This window comes from Haliotis asinina, chromosome 8, assembly GCF_037392515.1.
Source record: "Haliotis asinina isolate JCU_RB_2024 chromosome 8, JCU_Hal_asi_v2, whole genome shotgun sequence".
NCBI classification, from domain to species: domain Eukaryota; kingdom Metazoa; phylum Mollusca; class Gastropoda; order Lepetellida; family Haliotidae; genus Haliotis; species Haliotis asinina.
In genome coordinates, this window is record NC_090287.1 from 48,731,447 (window position 1) to 48,752,570 (window position 21,124).

At 39.6% G+C, this 21,124-nt stretch overlaps 1 protein-coding gene across 5 annotated transcripts in view; it reads right to left on the bottom strand.

The window, feature by feature from the left end:
• LOC137294246 (alpha-(1,6)-fucosyltransferase-like) overlaps positions 1 to 21,124 on the bottom strand; it is a 114,707-nt gene that overhangs the window by 19,446 nt on the left and 74,137 nt on the right. For 4 of the 5 annotated variants that reach the window (XM_067825242.1, XM_067825243.1, XM_067825245.1 and 1 more), the window contains one exon: positions 333 to 539. In XM_067825242.1, coding sequence (XP_067681343.1) covers positions 333 to 526 — 194 coding nt within the window. In that variant the 5' untranslated portion in view covers positions 527 to 539. Of the gene's footprint in view, positions 1 to 332; positions 540 to 7,664; positions 7,787 to 21,124 lie in introns of those variants that run through there. The other variant, XM_067825246.1, reaches the window with a different exon arrangement.

A 21,124-nucleotide genomic window follows, 5' to 3' on the forward strand; every position in this document is an offset into this window, starting at 1 on the left:
CATCCCACTTGCTAGTCCACCTCCTACTCACTGGTCTACATCCCACTTGCTAGTCCACCTCCTGCTCATTGGTCTACATCCTACTCACTGGTCCACCTCCTACATGCTGGTCCACCTACTCACTGGTCCACATACTACTCACTCGTCCACCTCCTACTCACTGGTCCACCTTCTACTCACTGGTCTACATCCTGCTTGCTAGTAAACCTCCTGCTCATTGGTCTACATCCTACTCACTCGTCCACCTCCTACTCACTGCTCTACATCCTACTTGCTGGTCCACCTCCTACATGCTGGTCCACCTCCTACTCAGGCTATATTAAAGTACTTACTTTAAGTCAGCAGCTAACTGCTGCAGCTCCAAGTTCTGGGCTTTGACCTTGTCGAGTTCATCTAGGGCCCTCCTAAGCTGCTGCTCTGCCCGCTGGTTGATCTCCCCACCTTGCATCAGGGAGTTGCTCATGTAGATCATGATGACCAGCCAGAAGGCCAGGAGGCCACCTATCACCTTCCAGCTCTTCAGCATCTCTCACATAGCCCTGCAATATATTGAACAGTAATGGTCAGTGATCAAAAGTCTCTGATACAGATGCAAAATATGATGGGTGCAACTCTCACATAGCCTTTCAACTCTATGAACAGTTTTGGTAAGAGATCACTTTCCAAGTGAATTATCAATCACTGACAGCTACAACTTTCTAACAGCCCTGTAACACTATGGACAGAACAAGTCTGTGGTCAAACATCCCTGATACACTAGCATCTTCTGATGGCTGCATCTCTCATAGCCCTGCAACAGTAAGGACAGTCTCAGGCACAGAACAACTTTCGAATGGCCCTAAAACACAACAGACAGTATTTGTCAGCAGTCACATGCCTACAGTGCAACCATCAGTCTCTGTTCATCATGTCACAGACAGCCTTTACAGAACTTTTTAACAAGTCCTGGTCTAAGCTGTAAGTATCACTGGATGCAGTCTGAGGACTAATGACATAATGTCTGTTGTCCACCACTCACATAGTGGCAATATCAATCTACAGATGGAATATACACACGAACATCAACACCACACCCTGGAACACATCAGAAGGAAGATCAGTGCAGACCTCCTTATCAATAACCGATTCCAGCAAGAAATGAATTATGTGTGGATGCTATTTTAACCATTCCTTGTATGAAAGTCAGCATTTCCAAATCATCTCCCATGCCAAAAGGTATAAACATTCAAGACCTGCAACATTCTCTGATATATTAAGGCATTCTGGTAACAATCTGAACCAACTGTAGAGAACTGAAATACTTCTAAATATGGTGTACGAACTAACCCAATGTTAAATGTAGCTACTGTAGTAGCCATTAAGTCTGGTGTCCCCACAGTGCTAAAAGTGGCACAAAGCCACTCATTTACTTACTTACTCATTTGTTGTCTGTTTTCACAAACATGGCATACAGCGGATAAATTTCTACCCAGAAATGCCCCCCAATAAAGTGATCAAAGCACTGTAGCCATGACAATGACAAGGTATAGGAGTTCTGAAGTCCAGGGCTGATATCAATGTCTGTTGAGTTGATGAGCAATATCATCCTGGCAAAGACCCACTGGTCTGCAGAAATCCATTTCATGTGGTGATTAATGACTCCTTCCCTACAGATGTCTTTCAATCAATACACGTAATACCCAACATATCTTAAAGCTTGCAAATGACTTACCACTTTTCACCCAAAAAAGCTTGGCATTTCTCATCAGACGGTAGATTTTATTCCCCTCACACTGACTCAAATACCAACTCCTAATGCATTGTTTAAAGGCCTGAATCACAACTACACACATACCATGTCTGTGCTTATTACAAAATCCTCACATTGTCTCCTCCTCATGATAGAATTACTGCACTCAAGTATGTCTCACAACCCGGGCATACATTCTTAAAGAGCAGCCTGTTTGAAATGGAAAACCTTTTAGTTGTACTGAAGCAATTCCATTGTCTTCTTCCTGATATTAGATGGAGTGGCTCAATCAGTGAATGGGATTTAATGCATCAAGCGGCTATACGTCAGCTGTACACCAGCAAGTTGAATGAAACAGCGTCTGAAGGACCTCCTCTGATCATCATCACCAGACACAGCAAGGGTGCAACTTCATCTCCATCTGTCAACAGGTTTTCACCCACATCCACAACTAGCTAATGTATTTTCGAAAGTATGTGGAGAGACATGATTCTGCTCTAATGTTACTAACAAAATCTAAATCTGAATTCCTTAGTTTTATTTGCTAACTAAGCTACACATAGTTATATACATGCATACGTTAAAAGTCATGAATCGTTTGTATATTTGTTGTTAATGCCACACAGACCAGCAGTATGATTGTGGTGCTTTACAATCCAAACTGTCTGGATGCTGGGACATGTAAACAACCTAGAGTTGCAAAAAGAATTTTTTTAAAATTGTGCCCATAATTGTGTTCCACCCAATCTATAAAGTCAGGGACAGTCATGCTGACAGCCCGGGTTAGATGACCCACAAAGGTATAATGTGCAAATCTGGTGTCCCACACCATGATATTAGTGGAATATTGCTAAGAAGCTGCATGAATCCAAACTCACTCACTCCATCAGGTCTCCTCATGTGACCAGCACTGGTAGCTGGGTACCCTTCCCAACCAAGAATCTTTGCCAGGCAGGTTGATTATCAACAGTTAGTTTTATGATACTGTCACCAAAATTACTGTAATAAACACACCCAGGCACACAGGAAGAACAGGATACCCAAAACATATTTACCCCCTGAAACATAGCAGTTTGACAGGGTGGTGGTGGATGAGAGAGTAGAGGTACTTCACCAGACCAAAAAGGCATGGGCCAATCTGAGATCTGGAAATTTGCATTATCAAACAAAATTTGTGCCCTATCTTTCTCAGAATCTACATGGACTTTTACCATATTAGTTCATATAGACTCGTGGTCTAAAACCTATACACAATACAGTAAGTGAGTTTAGTTTTATGCTGCACTCAGCAATATTCCTGCTATAAGACAGGGGTCTGTAAATAATCAAGTCTGGACCAGCAGCTCCTGGGATCAACAGCAAGTATACTGATCAGCAGAGCTTGGATATGATGACTTGTGCCTACCCAATCAGTGAGCCTGACCATCAGATCACATTAGCTGCCTTTTATGTTACTTGCCTGTATCCTTACAGTCCCTGTGAACCAGATGCCCTACACAATCAACAAATCCACTGGCCAACCCATGTAGTTCTAATATTTACTAATGTCTACCTGGGAATTCTGCAACACAGTTGATGTATCTCAACTTTAGGACCAGCCTCAACTGATCACCACAAGATAAACACTCCACCAAAAGAAATGTCCCCATCAATCCATCAATTACTTGTTCTCAAGTGATATGAGGTCACCTTCAGCCATGTCCAGATAATTCTGGGCCCTTGTGACTTGACCTGGGTCAGCCATCTTGCTTCAGAAATGGAAGACATGACTTCTATGACACAGAGGCCAGAGAGAACATGTGTCTGTCACCTATGCTTTGTACTTAATGAATAAAGGTGTCAGACCAATACAAACCATTGAAAGAACCCTTCTATCACTTTACTACATTAGGAGTGGAACCTGATTAATGCTAGACCATTATTTCTGCTTCAGTTACCATCCAGCATGCCAAATACAGGGAAAATGACTCATTTTTTAGATCTTGGAAGAATAATAAAACAGACACAAACAATCAACCCACAAAGTTTTCACCCACCAAAGTCCCTTAACACTCAGAAATGTTCTGGAAGTAAGTGTGTAAAATGATTTTGAAAGAAAATATTACAAGAAAAACATGTTTGCTTACTCTAATATCGATGGTTTTATGATGAAAACCAACAACCTAACCTTACAAAGCTTTCAATCTCATTTACTGAAACAATACATTTTCCACAGACTTCCTCTACGTCACTGTCCTTCAATACTTCATTCCTGAATACATGTATCCTGCCAGTAGCACTTTCAAACCTGTACAGATCTTGAGCATGTGTTAAAAATGGTTAAAGAAATACATTAGTTGCTTAAAGTCAGAACAACAAAAGGAAAGAAAAGATCCCTAAAACATGCTTCTAATATTATCAGCTTCTTAACAGTTAAGCCACAGCAATCTGACAGCATCATGGCCCAGCCACACAACATGTGACAACTCGCACAATAACAAACAATCATACACAGTTCACATCATGGGCATTAATCAAATTGTACATCCCTCAGGAATACTATTTTTCATTATTAAAACAGACATTCATACTGATCACTATATAAACTACAAACAGTCATTGATATCGATACAGGAGTATTTTTGTAACAAAACACTGAATTAGCGCAGAAAGCATCGGAAAACATATCCTGACTGACAAAACAAACCAATTCATGAATATTTTACAGATGGAGAACATTTGTTTTTCTACCTGTTTGATATACTATTACTTTAAAGCCAATGTGTTTACTTGACTGAAACTCTTTCATCTCTATTCTTCCACCTGTCATGTTCAGACAAGGGGTAGTGTCGTATCCTAGCAGTTAAAAGTTCACCTGTCAGTTCCTCCTGCGCGGTTTACCATACTCAGTCTACCTACTTGAGACAGGAGTGGTGGGGTAGGATAGTAGTTAAAGCATTTGCTTGTCATCCTGAACACCCGGGTTGGATTCCCCACATGGGTACAATGTGTGAAGTTTCCGCTGTGATGTTGCAGGAATACTCCTGAAAGCAGCATAAAACTACACTGACTCATGTTCAGACAAGTCTTTATCATTACACTCCACATCTGTAGCATCTATTATGGTATACCCTTAACAAAAACAACAAAACCAATTCCACCCTCTGATAAGACACAAGACAGACATTGCTGCTTTGGATGTCAGATAACTGATAAACAGAAATATTACATCATCACAACAATACCATACAATCAGGATTCGACTAACTTAACTCCAGCAGGAGTAGCCTGGACTGTATCGTGGTACATCATAAGTTGTTCACTGGTCTCGAGGGGACCATCGGTTGAGGTACCCTCCATGTTTGTTTACTAGTCTGTCGAACAGTCCTTGAACCACATTATTTTGTCTAATGCCAAGCCTTCTCTGCAGTGGTAAATCCTTAAATGAAGCATTCTAGGCTGCCTACGTTCTGTCAATTCCAACTTGACACCTGCCTATATCATGTATCTAAACACAAAACAACCACTCATAAATTGAATCTCATTTGAGGAATCATTATCAAATTTAAAAAAAAGTATTTAGGACATGTTGAAATAAGCCTCATTTAAAGCTACTGCCTCAGTCTGCCATAAGTCAATATGCTCAGTCTAAAATTATAAAATTATTACACTGAAAGATAATGATTACATTAAGCCTGACTTAATCTATCAACTAATCAACACAAGCTGTTTCCTTCCAATAAACAATAATATGCCAGGTCACATGATAATATGTCGAGTGTCACACAAAAACGCCATAGTTTTAGTATCCTGTTGTAGATCCATATATATCTGCTTTTGTACTGAAAAGGCACCTTCAGAAGTGGACCATTTACTTCACAAGACAGTCCAACATTCTAAAGTAAAGCACATCAATCAATACACCTATCAACATCAAAAGCACTGACTCATCCTGTCTTAATTATGACATAAATAATATACATATAATGTATGGCATGTGTGTGTTTATATGTGTCTGTCTGCAGTGAGCACATGCAATGACGTATGTACAATGAAATGTGCCCGATGTTATATAAGTGCCAGTCAGGTACTACTGATGTGTCATCTATGTCGATAGTCATGTGACATCATGTATGTTTACAGGTGTTACATGTCATATTCCTTATAATTGTATTATCAATAGTCTTAATGGATGTGTCATATTTATATGCAAGTCCTCGGACTATGGTCTCTATTGTATGTACTGAACATCTTGTGCTGTAAGTAGGAGCAGATAGCTCTGGTGTAACAGGTGTCTGTCTTCATGTATTTGGTGTATGATAGTGAGTGAGTGTGAGAGTTTGGATTTATTCCAGCACTATCACGGGGGATACAGCATGATGAGTGAACACTTTAACCACCAGGCTACCCATGGCCTATGATACAACATCTCTTCAGATTGTTCACCCACTGGTTTAGGGTATAACATACAAGGAGAAATATGTACATTGGTGGCCAGTAAATATACCATCAGCTCACAAGTTGTAGCCTTGTGGTTTTCATTCCCAAGAAACTCATAATCCCATGCCACTGTAATCCTATCATGGGCCCATCATGATGCTCAATGTAGGTGAAGGATATGAGTCTCACGACACCAGTGGGGCAGATGCAGTGCACAACAGTTTATTTTCTTTCCCATGATAAAGCTAAATTTGCCAGAAATAGTGAGTGTGTGTGTGTCTAGTTTTACAACACTTTTAGCAATATGCCAGCATTATATCATGGTGGGGAATGCCAGAAATGTGCTTAACACATTGTGCCCATGTGGGGAATTGAACCCAGGTTTTTAGGATGATGAGCGAACACTTTAACCACTATCCTGCTCAACCATCCTTGTGACAAGTAGGTGGACTGACTATGGTAAACCACACGGCGGTCATCACAAGGAACATTCCTAATTAAGTTAACACCTACCTCCCTCCCAAAGAAAACAAATGAGTTGTTTACCAAGCATAAAATTTGATCATGCTTCAAGTGAGAGGAAAGTGAGAGGCACTATTATTACATCCATCACAGTTTGGGGTTGAGGTGTTCAAAATAAAAATAAACAGCACTTTGCATTCGACAGCTGGCATTTCCATTTATGGCTGGGTTATTTCAACATCTCTGTAGTGTACTATTTTCTGCCACTACCCTGGTCTCAATTTATTTCATCGGCAACTCTGTTCAATAAATGGAATGTTATCAATCGTAAAATACTGTATCTACCTCATGGAAAACAACAGCACTTGGAACTCTAGCCATTAAGAAAATAGACTTGGATGCTGATAAACCCTGGAAACATCCAGCCTAAGGATTATGACATAATACATGCAGGATACGCATAAGTGTTTGGTCTTCCATCAGTGAGTCACTATGTAAGACACAAAGAGCAATATAACATTGTCAAGAATCAAGATACTATTTACTGTTGATAAGAATGTATTTTATATATCCAAACTGGGAGACTAATCGTTGAGATATTATACAATACCAGTCAGTGACAAGGAAATGAAAAAGAATCTCTTGATATAAGGACAAATACGATGAAAATATATCTCTTTCTTACTTATTAACAGCCTATATTATACTCAGAGGAGTTTGACTATACCATGCCTAGCACAGCATATGACTAGTACTATGAACAATAGCATGAAACATCTGTGTTAGACTATCATCAGGTTGAGATCACTTGTTGGAAAGGGTTTCTGTTGGAAATACATGAAAATCAACAAATATCTAACTACTGACAGCCAATTATATTTAAAAACATGACCTTTCTCCAGTTCTTTTCATCAGAGCCACCAAATGGCTACCTGTCACAAAACTATCATACATCCCACTTCTGCTGGATGACATATTCCTGATTTTCAGCAATCATTTATGTTTGTACTAACAGTCTTATTTGGAAGTTGACAGAACAAACAAGCGCACCTACCATCACATCTGTTCGGAATCCAGCTCTCTGATGTTTATATACATCACTTTATCCACACAAATTTCATGCCTTCAATCTGTCCAAAACAGCAACATCCCAAACTGTCCTATGTCAGCTTGTATGACAAGCCACATCTGCAATCCCCATAAAGCTATCTGGACTCATCTCAAGGGACCTTCACTATCTTAGAGGCCTGTGAGAGAAATGAGGCTCCATATGGGAGTCATGGAATGCACAGTTGTTATTGTGTGAAGTAAGGCTGCATTCATGAGAAAGTTACAGTTTTCATCCCTGTCAGAAAGTGGGATTTGGTAGCTGAGTAACTGAAGCGTCAATCAGCACTTACTAAATTACAAAATAATATAATAATGCAACTATACTATGCTCAAAACAGAACTGGGTCAAGATATGATCACAACATGACTGAATAAATTTCAAGTTTTGATAGGCTAGTGTCCGTTATTGGTTTTCCTTGGCAGCAAGTGTGTGAGTGAGTTTAGTTTTACGCCACACTCAGCAATATTCCAACTATATGGTGGCGGTGTGTAAATAATCAAGTCTGGACCAGACAATCCAGTGAACAACAGCATGAGCATCAATCTGCACAACTGGAAACCAATGACATGTGTCAACCAAGTCAGCGAGCCTGACCAGCCAATCCCTTTAGTCGCCTCTTACAAAAAGCATGTGTTGCACAGATCTTCACATGTTCTTGGCATAAAAAGATGCATGTTTAGTTCAAGATCTCATTCAGACTTGCTAGAGTTACACATTTGTAGTACTTGGAATCAGAAACCAAATCAACTATCAATTATCAGAGGACTTGTGGTGAAGGGTTATAGATTATATTTTAAATATGTATATTTTTAATGTTATCACCACAGATTTTTCCCTGTTTGTTTCTAATAAGTTTTGCATAACTGGAATTGTAATCAAACAATAAAAGTGGTTACAATTCTATGATACACATAGATTTATGTTTTTGAGGGCATGTTTGTTCATGAATATTCCTAAAACATAATGGTTAGATTACTTAATTCAAAAGTATTATGCTAAAACAACAAAGTTCTGATTCACCGAAAATATACTTTTGACAATCAGTCATCATTTTTTAATCCTTCTTGCAGTTGATTTGTAATTATTTTACACCACAACACTGTTACACATTTGCTTTGGTAATATTCCTCTGGCATCAAAAGAAAATTCAAATCAAGGTAAATGTTTAATAGTGGCAAGTCTGAATGAGATCATCAGCTAAACATACATCTGTTGACCAAAAGTTCACAACCAGTCAATGAAGTGATATCGGATGAAGTAATCCATTACTTCAAAAGCACTGTGACTGTCATTTCCTGATTTATTTTACCAACTGACATAACATGAGACACATCATTGGGAATATACAGCAATGTTATGTGGAAAGAGCATATATAACCTTCACTATCACTGCCATAATATTCAGATCCAAAATCAGCTCTTGAACCAACACAACAGCTACAAAGCAACCTATGCAAAAACATGACTTTGATCTAACTGCCGACCGAGATAACTGTGACTTTAATACACTTGTGTTTTAAACAGATCACATAATGCAGCCAGTATTTTTCTGTTGCTGATTTACATTTCAGACATAAAATCATGTGAAACGACGTCTCTGGACCTGTGTAAATGTTGGTTTAATGTCAAAATGTGTTTACACCTATCACTGAGCCCAAAGTGATGAGAGGAGAAAGTGTGCACACTCCAGGACTTCATTCCCCGAAATGAAGGCACTGCTGCGACTAACATTAACCTATGTTAAAGTACAGGAGTTACGACACTCCTCCCACCAAGGCCACAATTAATACAGGAACAGGATCAAACGACTCCCTGACTGGCGGACACAACACACCTAACACAACCTTGTACTGCTTCTCAGCAGATGACCTTGTGTTATCATGGGTCTGCCACGTCTGTGGGAGGAAGCCCACAATGACGGAGATCTAGATAGTTGCCACTATGGTGAAAGCCATGAGTTTGTGTATGATGCTGACAGAAGAAGGATCTGTGTGAGTTATGAAGTTGGAAACTGACAATGTTCTCTGCAGGACCATTAGGGAAGCAAAAGGTTAACAATATTATAACTACATTCAGACGGAAAAATGTCTGGAAGCAATGTGATATCTAACCCTGTTCATGATTCACTTTGTAAAATGTGGAGCAAAATGGTCTGTAACTTTCTTCATAGTTTGGCATGTTTCATATTCATCATTGTTTCCCTATACAGATGTTTCATCACATCAAAACATTGTCAAAGTACCACTAGAACACTTTGAACAAGGTCGATATCTACATTCTGTGCAATTGACAGCTTCATTCAGTAAAAACAGACATTGTCAGACATACAAGACTAGAATTAGTGAGTGAATATAGTTTTATGCAACTTTTAGCAATATGCCAGCACTATAATTGCAAGGGAGACCACAAATACACTTCAGCGTGGTGAGAGAATACCTTATAAACCACTAGACTACCCAACCGTCCCTCAAGACTAGAGGTAAACAAGACTAATTCTAACTACCTACTGAAGTTATAATGCTGATCCAGACTGCTGCATTCCATGTAGATACGGGTTAAAATTTGTGCATGTGTTAGTGAGCAAGTCACAATATTTCAGTGTATCAGCCTGAGTGTTTAGCATGGCAAGTGTGTAAGCTGAGTGAGTACTGTCTTGAGCAGTTTGATCATAGTATAGCAACTACATGTCGGAGGAAAGTTTGAAATGATAACACTGTAATTGATTTGAAACCACACTCCTAAATTGGCCACGGGACACAACTGTACATCCAGACGGTTTCATCTAAACAACCTACACAAACATACATTTGAGAACATAAAAGGAATTCTTAAATGACTTAAAAACTCCACTTTCTTGAAAGTGTAGAACTGCTACACAGTTGTACAGCAATATTGTCTGATTTCAATTATACCAGACCTGTGTAGATCCAGGTTACAATTTGAATTCAGCAATCTGTGCTGGTCATAAGACGCATGCAATGGGATAGAGTGGTCAGGCTCATTGACTTGGTGGACACATCTCATAATATCCCGACTGCATAAATCAATGTTCATGCAGATGATCACTGAAATGTCTGGTGCAGACTCGATGACCCCCAATCAATAAACCATAAGGTATAATTAACAACTTAATCATTACTTATATACAATCATGAAGTGAAGTGTATCCTCATTCTAGTTCCCCTGAGTTCTAACACTTCCTGTATCCAACAAATAATGAACCAGTTCTTCCCCTGACCTTTTCTTGGTATTGATAATGTCTAAAAAATAAATTAGCCTACCAAACTAACAATAACTTCAAGATAGAAATAGATATAAAATGAAGTAGCAACAATCAATTCATCTCAAACTAAGCAATAACCCTTCCATATACTTCATGCGTATTCAGTTCATCGAAGTACAGACATCTATGATCTACTGTAGAAGCAGAGGTACCCAACATGGGGGTCATCCTGTCACCACTGACAATCTAATCATTGTTCTACATCCTCCAGCCCATCAGCAGAACCAGAGTGTGAGGAACAGTGGGAGATGCCTGAAGGTATCTGGGAACTATCACAACTATCTACACCCACTTTATCTAGACATTACCATAAAACTATCAGATGCTATCTTAAGCATAGGATAACACCTGAGGCTCTACATTCAGGGGTCTCACATCCATGACCGATAATGATCTATCTATAGTTTCTCCTCCATCAGATTTTTACTGTGGAAACTATAGTAGAAAGTATTTCTTCAAAAAATCATTCTTTACGGCAAAATAAGTTTACTGTATCAAGTGATCTAAAAGAGTTCATAAACCATGTGTGAACATGCCACCTGTAACAATGTCTGAGACCAGCAAAGGAATTTACCATTACATATCGGTCAGTCGTTTAGAAATAGAGAAGATCCTAGTGTTGGTCTACATTTGAAAGCGAGCCTCAGCCTTCACTTGTGACCTTCCACTGCGTTTTTGCTCATATAGGCGTGATGCCGTTCCTCTAAACTGTGTCCACCAGGTCAGTGTAAGATGCCTCCCAGGTGATGCTCTTTCCCTATACATGTGTCCACCAGGTCACTATTAGATGCCTCCTGGGTGATGCTCTTTCCCTATACACGTGTCCAGCAGATCACTGTAAGATGCCTCCTGGGTGATGCTCTTTCCCTATACACGTGTCCACCAGGCCACTGTTAGATGCCTCCTGGGTGATGCTCTTTCCCTATACATGTGTCCAGCAGATCACTGTAAGATGCCTCCTGGGTGATGCTCTTTCCCTATACACATGTCCACCAGGTCACTGTTAGATGCCTCCTGGGTAATGCTCTTTCCCTATACATGTGTCCAGCAGATCACTGTAAGATGCCTCCTGGGTGATGCTCTTTCCCTATACAAGTGTCCAGCAGATCACAGATCACTGTAAGATGCCACCCAGGTGATGCCCTTCCAGTACACACATGTCCAGCAGATCACTGGAAGATGCCTCCCAGGTGATGCCCTTCCCCTATACATATGTCCATCAGGTTACTGTCAGAGATCGAAGTACCGGAGGCAAAATCTGTACTAATTAACTGGTTAGCTGCACTGCTCACAAATGATAAGAGTATTTCTTATGGTTCCGTTTTCAACAAAACTTTGGATACAGAATATCAAACCAAGATGGTTTACAATTACACCTACAGTGTCTCTGAAAAGTGACTTCTATATAAACTCAGTTATCAGAAATGCTACAAGACCAATTCTCGACATCTGAGATCAACCAGAAACAGGTTTACTTACCATGAATCAATTGATGATGAATAAAGAATGACTTACAAAACCTTATAAACCAAAGTGTTTGGTTTTACAGAGATTATTAGCTATGATATAATACTGACAAAACCACAGAAAGACTGTGGTGTATAGCGCAGCCTGTCAGGTTTACCTTTGCTTACAAACAGCTCCAGCCCAGAATATCATAGCAATGCTAGGGTGTTGTTAGTGTCACAGCCATGATACAAGTTATGAACATAGATGGGTAACATAATGATCTGTATCAACCAATGCCATCCACATTGTATATCTGCTCATGCATATTTTCTTTACCACCCACAGATCATATAAATGTGCATAATTACCTCAGTTTCAGCAAAGAAATGAGAGATCAAAACTAATGAAATCATGAAAAAGGATCATGACATCAAGTGGGACATCCATAAGTTAATTTCCACAGAGCAATTACACTGCATCACATTACACATAGGTTGATTTATCATCACTTGTTATTACAACCAGCTGTCTGACTAGCCTGGAGGTAGAGGAAATTTATAGGTGCAGTTGCAGGCAAGCCACCAAAATGTTTGTGGGCAAAGAAGGATAACAGGAACTGCTAGGATCTCCATCTTGTCAAAAGTTAGCTCTATCTTGAAAATCACCCAGTGTTCACAAAGCTGCTGGGGTTGTGACAAAAGGTGCGAAAGAGCACAGATTTTGAAATCAATTCAAATTTTCAAAACACACAGGTGCGTGCAGTTTCAGTTTTCAACTCATCAGTCATCTAGAGCAATGTGGATTCCTTAACTAGCTCATAGTGGAACTCATCAAAAATAAACTTTTCTAAGATGTAAACTGAATATTAATTTCAACTTAAGACATTTCTGACTGATAACAGAAAGATTTAGTTGTCAGTCACTTAAACATTTGAAACAGATGCTATGGCGCCAAATGGTTTATAATTTTCCTCTTTAGCTCACATTACTCTTTTGGATCCACATAAACTGGAACTGACCTCACGGTCATTAAGGCTTTTTCATATCATATAACAAAGAAGCAACAGCAGATTCAACATACTGTACAAGTGAGTGAGTTTAGATTGACACAGCACTAAGCAATATTAAATCTATATGGCGGTAGTCTGTAAATAATCAAGTCTGGACCGTACAATCCAGAGATCAATGGCATGAGCATCAATCTACCCAGTTAGGATATGACAACCTGTGGTGCCTGAGTTATGTCTGACCATCCGTTCCTGTTATTTGCCTCTTATGACAAGCATGGGTTACTGAAACCTAACCTTCTTCATTGGTTCATTTGATACAGGGTTATACAAAATGGGTTCTATTGTGAAAACAGCCAGGGACATCTGATCAGTTTAGCAGAACAATACCCACATACAAGTAATTCCCATGCTATTTTCAGTAACTCATGTCAAAACCATAAATTATCAGATTTGACATGGAGTCAACATCTGTTACTCACACCACATCTCCGTTACTCTAATCCAGTGAACATTGTAGAAAAGTATCATATACATGACCAACAATGAACAATCTTATAGCTGAACATCACATTCTGATGTCTCATTATAGTATACAGCTAGATTAGGTTCGGATCACACACAGACAATCCACAAGCTTCCATTCATATGGATACATGTTCAGAAACATTTCAGCTTTTTTTTTCTGTAAGATCACATTACTCAGACCACGTGACAAAAGCTCACACCATGTTTGTGAAAACATGTTACAATTAACGTTTCATGGAGGGAAACAGTCAGACGAATGTCATACAAAGTACACCAAACCATTCACCAGATACTAAAGTACCGGTAGTGGTACTGGTCTGAAATATACTACAAAAAATACTTTTTCTATATTGGTTAAAGTATCAATTCTCAAATTCTATCTTTCAAATTCAAGTTAATTATATAGAATTTTAGAGTGAAAACACATGTCTCTTTGTACAATCTTCCACATGTTATGATCTTTATGCTGTTTTTGACATCATAGCAAAAGTTTCCTAATTCCCAGTCAACTTTCTCCGAGTAACGTCAACTTTATATTAATGGAAAAGACCCTTATTCTCTATAAACAGCTTCACATATATCTGGAATGTGGAAATTTAGTATGAACTGACAGATACATATACGCCTTGGTACCAAGAAGGCTGCTAATGTGTCAGCTGCACTGGATCCAAGAAATAGATCTTTCCCAGATATACTGCAATGGCTACAGTTATATAAATATTACGCTGAGTTAAAAACAGTATCCTGAAGACATAAACAACAAGCTTGAAACTCAACTCTTACATTCCTCATCTGTTCCTGGTCAATCAATATCACACTAACAAAAACTGCCTGATCTCTGAAGAAAAAATCTACCTGACTCAATAATCATAATCTTCATTGGAGTAATACTGTAGATTACAAAAAAATCAAACTATTCTCATCCCTTCATTTGATCTTAAATCAATGAAGCACTATTACTCACAGCAAATACTTGGGCGAAGATTACATGTTGGTTTTTGTAATGCAAAATGTATTTTCATAACAAGATCTAAAACAGGACCTGGTTGAATCAATACAAAGACTGTGTTTTTCTTGTCATGTGAGGCTCCAAATGAGGTATACTTGTGTGCCACGCAGGGAACATTAGGTAATTTGGAAGAGATTTGGTTCAGTCTGGACTTTTGCGGGTCAAAGAATGTAACATTAAGTTAATTTCCAATTACATTAACACCTTCTCAGTTCCATGAATGATAATCTGTTTCATCCTTTGGATGTGACTCGCTCAACCACCTTTTCTTACCTATTCAGACATCCTCCTCCACCATCACTGAAAGTCCAGACCAAACCTGCCAACATTTGCGAACAAGTTCAGACTTACTAACAGTTCAGACATCATCCCTCCAATTTCACTAACCATTTCAGACATCATCAATTCAACTTCACTACCCAGTTCAGATATCACTCTTCAACTTCACAAACCTGTTCAGACATAACCCATCCAACATCACTGACCAATTCAGACATCACACATCCAACATCACTGACCAATTCAGACATCAAACATCCAACATCACTGACCAGTTCAGACATCAGACATCAACTTCACTGACCAGTTCAGACATCTATTCAACTTACTAACCACTTCAGACATCAGCCATACAACATCACTGACCAGTTCAGACATCACCCATATCCAACCTACTAACCAGTTCAGACATCACCCATCTAACTTAACAAACCAGTTCAGCATAACCCATCTTCCGTCACAGACCAGTTCAGACATCTCAATAACCACTACCTAATTCTGATAGCACCATTCACCATCGGAATCAAACAGCCCTCTCCCACTAAAGTACAAGCATCAATCTCTTCTCCTAGTGTCAAAGATGCTGGAACGACGATCACAACCCCCTCCCAGCCTCCTCCAGTGACCTTTCCAAGGCTGACCAATGTGACACAGAACTTGTGGGTGTCAGCAGCTGGTGAGGAAACTCAGTTAGACAACCCTTGAGTAATAAGTCAATTCTTTCATTAACACTAGCAACACCTTCCACATGATGGGAGTCGTGGGTTTGGCAGACTGCATGATTACACCCTGTGGCGACTGCTGTAATATATCATTATCAATGTCAAGTTTTTCTCAGCACCTCTGCACCTCTTATGACATTTCTTTCCCAAGATAGATTGATGATTGTGTGCACATGACAGTCCTTGATTGGATTATCATGTTTTATGTTTTGTACATCTCCACAATAAGTGCTTGTGTCATCAACAAGGGTGAATGCACTGATACAACAGTAATCCAGACACAATACAAATCCTGACTCCTAATTCTGCTCTGAAGAAGACCAAGATCCTCCAAAATTAATTAACCAATTTCCTGAATCACATACAAACTGTAAGATACTTTGGTGCATAGCTCCCTGTTCTCATCTGTAACAGTCAGGAAGGGAGTCTGTGCTGTGTTTCAGAGATAAACACACTTCTTAAAGGAACCAAAGGACCTGTTGCAGCACTGTGACTTCCTGAATGAAAGTAAGACCTAGTGTGTCTCCTTACCAGAGTGTTTCTCCATGTGCATCAGGAATAAAGGTCAACTCCCCCCGGTTATGTCTGCATCAACCTTGAAACTTTGAAAGTGGTGCCGACAGTAGCAGACCAAATTGACCAAGTTCTGTTATGAAAGCAACTTTCTTATACACCAGAGGGAGAGAAAACTGTCAGATAACTGGAATCAAATACACATGACATCAAGTTCCAGCTCCATCAGTGGCTAGTCCGTCGTGATGCCAACTTTGCTCATTGTGTGTTATTGAAAAGTTAGTCGTACTTTGGTTGAAGTCACTTACGTTGGTGTTAAAGTTTTACAGTATCCCAGTGTAAGACAATGTCAGTGAATCGTTTTAAAACTTTATTTACTTACTGATAATATGAATGTATGATGGAAACCTTTGAGTTTAAGGTCACACTAGATATGGGCAGCAAGCAGTATGCTGATTGATGTCACATTAAATGACTGTTGTTTGTTTTAGTATGACACTGTGATCATCATCCGAGAATGGACAAAGCATATCCATTTGATGCTTAAAATTTGGAAGTTTAGAATGTGTAAGAAACAGATTATTTACAGCTCTTGCAACTCATTTCAAAATACGGCTCTTGCAACTCATTTCAAAATATATACAACTTGCCTTTGATCATAAGATACATATTAAAACAAGATAAATGGTACCTGACAGAAATACTTGCAGTAATATTTATATACCCTTGTTCCTGGTTTCCCACAGGCAGTATACCTGAGGTGATGAAACAACCTGGTCATCAGATCTTTAAAGTGCCAAGCTTACATATATACAAACATTATCCTTCCCTACTTTCAGTCATCTCTACTACCAACATCACTCTTACATGCATCACTCTTACCTCTTTACAAACATTACTCTACCTTCCTTAAACAAGCATCACTCTGACATGCATCACTCTTACCTCTTTACAAACATTACTCTACCTTCCTTAAACAAACATCACTCTGAAACGCATCACTCTTTCTTCCTAACAAACATCACTCTGACATGCATCACTCTTTCTTCCTAACAAACATCACTCTGACATGCATCACTCTTTCTTCCTAACAAACATCACTCTGACATGCATCACTCTTTCTTCCTAACAAACATCACTCTGACATGCATCACTCTTCCCTCCTTACAAACATCACTTTATATGCATCACTTCCTTCCGTACAAACATCACTCTTGCATGCATCACTCTCCTCCCTTACAAACATCATGCTTACATGCATACCTCTCCCTCCTTACAAACATCTCTCTTCCCAAACATCAGTTTCCATGCATATAGATCACGGCATGACAGTGTTACATGAAAGGAGGGCATGAAGTCTAGCACGTTTCAGACACATATCAATTAGCACAAACTCACATAATCAGGAGAATTAGATATCAAAACAAGAAAACACCTGGCAAGCCAGCCACTTGAATTGAAATTCCCTGATTACTCGGCCACTCTTGGTCCCTCTTATACATACTGACTAAACATCCATCATTGTATCCTTATGTATCTGTGGCAGGAAAATTTAATATAGACCAGATTTGATTCTTTTCCACACCCACCACATTTCCACACTTTAAACTCTTTTTATTTCTCCACAAAGTCTGTTACAGCTGTTTCAGAGGTGTTGACACCAATTTTTCAGAATTGACATCAACTCATCCAAAATTCAAAATTCCGTGCAGGTGTATTCCCTGATGAGACTTGATGTAATAAAATGCGTTCTCTGTTGCACAACTCTTCTCTCACATACTGCTGAGATCTCCTGATCACATCATGCATCCAGGAAACAGCTCATGGACAACAGCGCCATCTCATGAGGGCCACCACCGTCAAAACCAAGCTGAATAGATAAACCTGAAAATGACTACTTTCTACCTAATGTGGATATTGTCTGCTCGAGCTTACTCAAGACTTGCAGGGAATCATCTAATTAGCTAATGACTGTCCTTCCTTCCATCAGCTAGGACGAAAGTGCGGAAGAAAGTTTGCCAAGAAAAAAATCCTGTCTACAAGTAATTATCTCCTGAGGAAAATAACCATGAGCTTTTTGTAATTTGGGATTGGTCCTGCATCTACAAACATCAAGGTCTCAGTGGAAAGTTCTTCACAGCATGAATTTTTCAAATTTCATTCCCTAAGAGACATCAATGAAATTCAAGAAAACGAAAAAATCAATACAGCTCCCTTATGGATTTGGAATGCTGGCAAATCGCACGCCATGCTTGAAACTGTAACTTGATTAAACTGAAAATTCTTCAAAATGAAGCCATTTGGTTAATCTAACTGTGCTGAAATGAAAAAGAAATGTACCCAGTCGTGGTTAAATTTAACATTGTTTTAAACAGACACGTTCGCTTCCTGTACAGTATCAAGTCTATAAAGCCCATGTTAATCAATATAGCGATGGTTTGCATCAGCTTTGCACTTGCATGGTCTCAGATGAATTTCAAACATAATAAATCTGATGCATCTAGAGGGAATTTACTTCACAACCCTCTCCTCTCTCATCACCATGGTGGGCATTATCAAATTACATGATGATTATCATCATTGACTCCAAGTTCATCGGACCCAAGTACTGAATCTCCTGTAATACAATACAATGCAGCTGCTATCAAGAGACCTGACATTTGGACATAAATCTCTACAGAGTAATTGGTCTATGTACTGCGAACAGCTTGAACTGTACTAAATACAAGGACAAGTTGGATAGCTGGAACAACCTTCTGGGTGGATGGACTTGGTGGACAATCAGTCATGGTGAATGAGTGGATGTTTACAGCCAAAACTGGAGACTGACGAGTGAATGTTTGCAACAATGGAGGCAGACTGACAGGTGGGTGGATGAGTGCACGCTTGGAGCAAGAGTCAGATGATAACTCTTGGATGTTTGGAGTGGTGGATGGGTGGACCAAGCGTTTAAAGGAAGATTTAAGACTTTCCACGCTACACATGTACAGGAATGTAAGGATTACTTTATGCTTCAGTAGTCATTTCATGTCGTCAGTTTTGTGACAGAAGTGTTTATTCTTACCAGACATGCATCCTTTTTATGAATGACATGTACCAACGATCATGCGGTTTGTTTCATGGCTCTCTTGTAAGGGCTCTCAGCTATGTTAGTAACACTGTATAATAGCCTATAGGCAACAGGCAAAAACAAAACAATTCCTTCAGTTGCCTACTACACCCAATATATTTTGATACTAGTACGAGGCACGGGCAAAATGGCATTCCTCACTAATTATATCAATGGACACATGAAACAGAAATCTACAGGAAGTCTGCGTCAGAGAGGGCAACTGTACATTAATGAAACATAGTTGTCAGTTAATCAAACGACTTAAACTTGAAGCCATTGACCTTCAGTAAACAGCTACCCAGTAGGCAACGATACTTCATTATTGTCTCCACCCCTCCAGGATCAACCAGTTGTTCCCCAGTCTCTCAATATTGTCACTAACCTCCAGGAAGATCCAGTTGTTTCCCGATCTCTCAATATTGTCCCCACCCCTCCAGGATCATCCAATTGTTCCCAAATCTCTCAACATTGTCCCCACCCCTCCAGAATCATCCAATTGTTTCCCAATCTCTCAAGATTGTCCCCACCCCTCCAGGATAATCCAATTGTTCCCCAATCTCTCAATATTGTCCCCATCCCACCAGGGTCATCCAACTGTTCCCCAATCTCTCAAGACTGTCCCCACCCCACTAGGATCATCAAATTGTTCCCCAATCTCTCATTACTGTCCTCATCCCACCTGGGTCATCCAACTGTTCCCCAATCTCTCAATATTGTCCCCATCCCACCAGGGTCATCCAACTGTTCCCCAATCTCTCAAGACTGTCCCCACCCCACTAGGATCATCAAATTGTTCCCCAATCTCTCATTACTGTCCTCATCCCACCTGGGTCATCCAACTGTTCCCCAATCTCTCAATATTGTCCCCATCCCACCAGGGTCATCCAACTGTTCACCAATATCTCAATATTGTCAGGGTCAGCCAATTCCCCACTCTCCCGATAACGACATAATTCTCCCAGCAAATGTCACCACTCTCTCAGTAGCATCCAAACCCTCCCAGTAACACCCCCAGTATTGTTCCAACCATGCAGTTTTGTTGCCACCCCCACGCCATTATCCCCCATCCCCAACACCCTACAACACTGTCCATGGGAGAGTATGCAAACAGCCAAGTAAAAGATGCTGTGACTAACGACCATAAAACTCTACTTCTAAATACCCACTGTACCTTCTGTCTGGTAGTCCAGCCTAACCACTCTAACACTGGAATAAACAGAAAATCAATAGAGGTGTTGGCTTACAAGGCAGTTGAATCACAAGCACCAAATGAAATTTTCTGCTTTCCACAATGAACACATCTTCCTCTGTTGCAGATGGATGCATGATGAACTACTTTTTCTTAAACTGATTGAAACTGATCAAGAAATATCCTGTTCGTTACTTAAGTGTGGTGGAGTGGCATGAGATACCAAAGTTTGAGTTTTTTTCATCTTAAGAAAATATTTAACTGTCTGTTTTGACTTTAAACAGACATTTTTTCAAAACAGTTGCTATGACAA